The sequence below is a fragment of the Rhipicephalus sanguineus genome, chromosome 9 (genome assembly GCF_013339695.2).
Source record: "Rhipicephalus sanguineus isolate Rsan-2018 chromosome 9, BIME_Rsan_1.4, whole genome shotgun sequence".
NCBI lineage: Eukaryota > Metazoa > Arthropoda > Arachnida > Ixodida > Ixodidae > Rhipicephalus > Rhipicephalus sanguineus.
In genome coordinates, this window is record NC_051184.2 from 4,448,103 (window position 1) to 4,453,137 (window position 5,035).

A 5,035-nucleotide genomic window follows, 5' to 3' on the forward strand; every position below is an offset into this window, starting at 1 on the left:
CGGACACTACAAGCACTGCGACCCGAACTACATGGACCACGTGCTGTCTTCCCTGGAGAGGCACTTCCGCCACGACGTCATCTACTTCCGCAACGACTTTCCCGAGGAGTTCTACTACACGTGCGACAAGGTTCGCGACATTCTGGTCGCCGGCAACTTCGACTACACCCAGGATCCCAAGAAGATGTTCGCCGTCATGGACTGGGCGCAGGTTCGACCCTGTCCCTATTTCGTTGCCGAGTATTACACGGGATGGATGGATCACTGGACTTTCGATCGTTCCAACAAGAGCAGCCTCGAGTTGGTCGACCGTTTCAGGGACCTCATGAAGATGGGGGCCTCCGTGACAGTGTACATGTTTCACGGAGGCACCAGCTTCGGCTTCAAGTCGGCCATCAGCATGGACACTCCCGTAGTGACCAGTTACGATTACGGTGCGCCCATCGCCGAAGACGGCTCGTTGAGGCCCATGTACTATAAATTCAGGGATGTCATCAAGGAGTTCCTTCCGCTTCCCAGTGGTGATCCTCCGGGACCCGCGAAGAAACTCAACTTCGGGTCTGTCAAGTTGAATCACTACATGGGGGTTCGCGACGTGTTGAACCAATTCGGCAATAAGAACTGGCTCAACCGGAAGCACTCCAAGTATCCGATGACGTTCGAAGAAGTCGGACAGGACTACGGATTCGTCGTGTACTCCGCACATGTGAACGTGGATGCGCACGGCAAAGGAACACTCAAGTTGCACGGACTTCGCGATCGGGCGCACGTGTTTGTGGAGCACACGAGGCACATCTTCTACAGCTTTAAGCCTGTGGCTGGTGAACCGAAAACGGAGGGCGAGATATCCGTGAAGAAGGGTGATAAGCTTGCCATTCTGGTGGAGAACATGGGAAGAGATCAAGTTGGTAACCGTAACCATGACCGCAAGGTTCGTAGATTGGATGTCGGTGTGACAGCTCCGAAGTTACATGCGTGATGTGTAAGATCTGACGGCATTACCATGTCTAAACTATAGAATTTCCTACGATATTCACTAGAGAGAACTGTGGCTCTTCGATCGTCCAGCCCCCATGGGAATGATGGGCAGCCATGGATTTTGCCTTGTGTTCGTGCTTGCGGCTTCGAACGCAGTTGTGGCTTTGTTTATCGTAGTGTTTTGGCTATTGTTTCGGTTTAAAGAACGGCCCGTTGTGAACCTCGTGAGCTCATTTGAATTGGTGAGCATGTAAGGGTCAAGGTGTTGAAGTGGGAATGCTGAACGTTTGGTGAACTTCGCTTTCGACAAAGCGGATGCAAGCCACATGGAGCCGAAATAACGAAGCTTAGGCACATCCATCTACTGCCCATCACTCCCATCTTGGCTGAAGCGTCATGCGTTGCAGCGCCAATTGACACTAGCGCCAGATTTCCCTGTAGTGTACTATTTGAGGCATCATGGTCTAAAAAGTTTGGTCGTGTAGGCATAGAAATTGAAAGGTAGTGTATGATGGTCTCGCGTCATGCATTAGACTTAACACCAATCCCGTCGTCCCGTGCTCCGTTGGAATGTATAACACCTAACCCTAACGCGGATTTTCGTGTCGCAATTTCTAGACAGAAAAGAACTTCAAAGGTGAATTTCGAATGCTACATTTCGGACGATGCTTTCGTATTAGTTGCTTGCTGGATCTCCCAGGGCGGGCTCGACAACGCGTGTTTACTGGTTGAGGTATTAGGTTATAAGGCCACTTGCAGAAGCAGCATGTATGGCATGCTTATTGGAGTATGTCGCCTGGGAGTAAGAATTTTTTTGGCGTGTGCTAAGGAGAGCTGAATAAAACTAGTTCTGGTTGACAGTGACGCTAACACGAGGAAGCCATTGGAAACTGCTTATAAGAACTTCATGAAAAAAAAAAAAAGAATGGAATTGTAAAGCCTGAAAAGATCATCTGACTAACTCTTACTGCTGCTACGACGCTGTGGCAATTATCAGGCAGATGTCCATTTATACTGTCTCCAATATATTTTGTAAATCCAGTCAGAAACCTGCGCTCCTGCTTACTTGTTCCTTATTCATCTGCGTTTGTTTTTGACACCGCTTTCGAGAACCTTCCTAGGTGTATCTGTGTACGTTTCCGTATCAAATAATGTTCTAATGCTGCTGCTACTAGCTATTACTACTACTACTACTACTACTACTACTACTACTACTACTACTACTACTACTACTACTACTATTAATACTAATACTTATACTGCTGCTTCTAGTACTATTACTATTACTACTGCTTCTACTAGTACTACTACTGCTGCTACTACTGCTGCTACATAAAGAGAGAGAGCTCTTTATTGAAAGGCAGAAAATTTAGCCGGCGTGTGTAAATTCGCTGACTTGCTACTCTGTGTGGGGAAGGGGATTGGGGACTGCTGCTACTATTACAACTGCTACTATTGACTACTACTGCTGCTGATACTTCTACAACTATTGCTACTAGAACTAGTACTACTGCTAATAATAATGTATAACATATCTGCTCATTTCTCTTCCGCCCATTAAACAAAAGGGGTTGCAGAACGTCACGCTCAACGGCAAGCACATAACGGAGTGGACCATGGAAGTGGTCCCATTGACGAGGAACCAGGACGTGTCGTTGCTGATGTCGATCGTTCGTCACGAGGGCGACGGCAAGCTGCCGGGCTTCTTCGCCGGAAGCTTCACGCTGCCCGACAAGCAGGACCCCTTGGACACCTTCTTCGACCCCTCGGGTTGGGGGAGGGGCGTCGCCTACGTGAACGGCATCAACCTGGGTCGCTACTGGCCCATGGCCGGACCTCAAGTGCGCCTCTACCTCCCGGGTCCGTTCCTGAGGAAGCATCCCGAGGAGAACCGGCTCTTGCTGTTCGAAGTGGACCGCGTGCCCAACGACAGGACAGTCAAGCTCGTCGATCAGCCTTGGCTGGATGCCCAAGGAAATCTGCCTACGCCTTGATTTTGTGTCGCTATAATAATAACTAATCGTGTTGCACGAAATCATTCAGACACGTAGTGAGTAGGCTTTTATCAACTTCAACCGTGTATAAGGGCCGTATTCTGAAACGATGGCGAAAGGTGACAATCACCAAATTGTCGCCTTTGGTGCGCGCTGATTGGCCATTGAGGAAAACCGGAAAAGTGAGGACGCCATCTAGTATTTCCTCGAGGTCACGGTGCTCTACGGTGCTCCTGACATGCCTGAAATAAATGAACACACCTTCGTCGGTTGGTGATGAAGTCTACTATTTCAGTGACATAGACGGTAGTTTCTGGATCCGACGATGTCACGTGATGACGTCATCACGTCATGCCGCCGCTTCGTTACGTCATGGTGACGTCATTATGATGTAACAATTTTGGCGAACTATGACGTCATGATGAAATCGTCACATGATGATGATCTTTGAACACTTGTGTTCACGCCGCCGAAGGTTACGTTTCGCGTTTGATGAGGCATAGGCTTCCGCCTTAAAAACCTATTTACGTCGCCTCGACGTTTCCTTGCCTGTTCACACCACTCAACTATTATTCATTATCTACCAATTGTAAGGAATACTAGAATTTTACCGCAGCATTTCTTCCCTGCTCCAAGACTCCTTGATCGCGTTAACTGTGCAAGGTAATTTTCAAATTCGAGAGAGCGTCATCGTAGTCATCGGCCCTATTATTCATTATGAATTCAAAGCGCGAATGCCAGAGTGTTTTGTAGATTTAAAAATATGTAAAATAAATAGCTCAAGATAAAAGATCACCTCAATTTCTACAGCATAAGTCTAACCTACGCTTTCTTCGATTTCACCAATAAAACCTTTGTTGCTTGGTTATATATTTATGTAACCCACCACGGTTGTCTAGGGCTTATTGTGCTCGAATGTAGACCCGATGGTCGTGGGATCGAATCCCGGCCGCGGCGGCCGCATTATCGATGAGGGCGAAAATGCTTGAGTCCCGGGTTCTTAGATTTAGGTGCACGTTAAAGAACCCCAGGTGGTCGAAATTTCCGGAGCCCTCCACTACGGCGTCTCTCATAATCATGTCGTGGTTTTGGGACGCTAAACCCTAGCAATTATTATTATATATTTATATCTAGTGTTTCAAAGTCATCGAAAGTATTGGTTCGTTTATTTCTTTGAAAAGGCAGGGGTTGTCTCAGATACGCGATGCCTGGGAGAAATAGTATGCTCCGAAAGCCACATAAGTAAAGGCAGTAGCATTTCAAGCCGACGACGACGTTTCTTTTTTTCTTTTCCTTGCTTCTTTTTTTTTTCTTTTCATATATTGAGCCCCTCGCGCTACAAACTGTCTCCAGCCCGAATGCGTCTCGCGTGGCACAATGCGCGACATTCGAACACATCGCGCCAAAACCAGCCGGGCCTACCGAAGTTGCACGCGTATAATCCGACGGAGCATGTAACTTGGGTGTGTTATGATTCTTCGAAGGAGTGTGCCGTATGGAGGTCACCCAGCCAAAAGAAGGAAAATTCGGCGATGGGATGGCAGGGTTGCATTCTTTTTCTTTTTTATTTACTGAGCCGAGATGTTCAGGTGGCAGTCGCAGTAGTGCACAATGTAATTACTGTAAGGTGAGCCGAGTTGTTCGTCCCTTGTCGAGCAAACGCCCTTTGTGCCAGGTGAGTCCGCCCACTCACCACACTGAGCTTGTGTGTAGGCTAAGGTGCACACTGCAACTTGCTTGTAAAGCTGCGTTACCGAGCAGGAAACAATAAAAGGGCACAAGGACACGTGGCCTAAGAAGACTTCAAAGCGAGAGCCACCTTCTTCTTCTTCTTCTTCTTCCTCTTCTTTTTCTTCTTCTTCTCACTCGATTGCATGGATTCTCCCTATACAACCTGCGAGAGCTTTCTGCAACTAACGTGGTTTTGCAGTGCCCACGTTTGATCGGCCCACGTTTGACCAAACGACGATGTCGTGAGAAGGCGTCATCATGTGACGTCATTTTATGCGACGCCATAGTGACGTCACAATGATGACGGCGAAGCTTCATAGAGAAAGACGAAG

At 47.8% G+C, this 5,035-nt stretch overlaps 1 protein-coding gene across 1 annotated transcript; it reads left to right on the forward strand.

Moving 5' to 3' along the window:
* The first annotated feature begins 645 nt into the window (after positions 1-645).
* Positions 646-3,242, forward strand: LOC119404063 (beta-galactosidase-like). The gene is made up of 2 exons (XM_049418891.1): positions 646-931; positions 2,547-3,242. The coding sequence occupies exons 1-2, from the start codon at positions 653-655 to the stop codon at positions 2,970-2,972; spliced, it is 705 nt and encodes a 234-aa protein (XP_049274848.1). The 5' UTR covers positions 646-652; the 3' UTR covers positions 2,973-3,242.
* Positions 3,243-5,035: the final 1,793 nt, after the last annotated feature.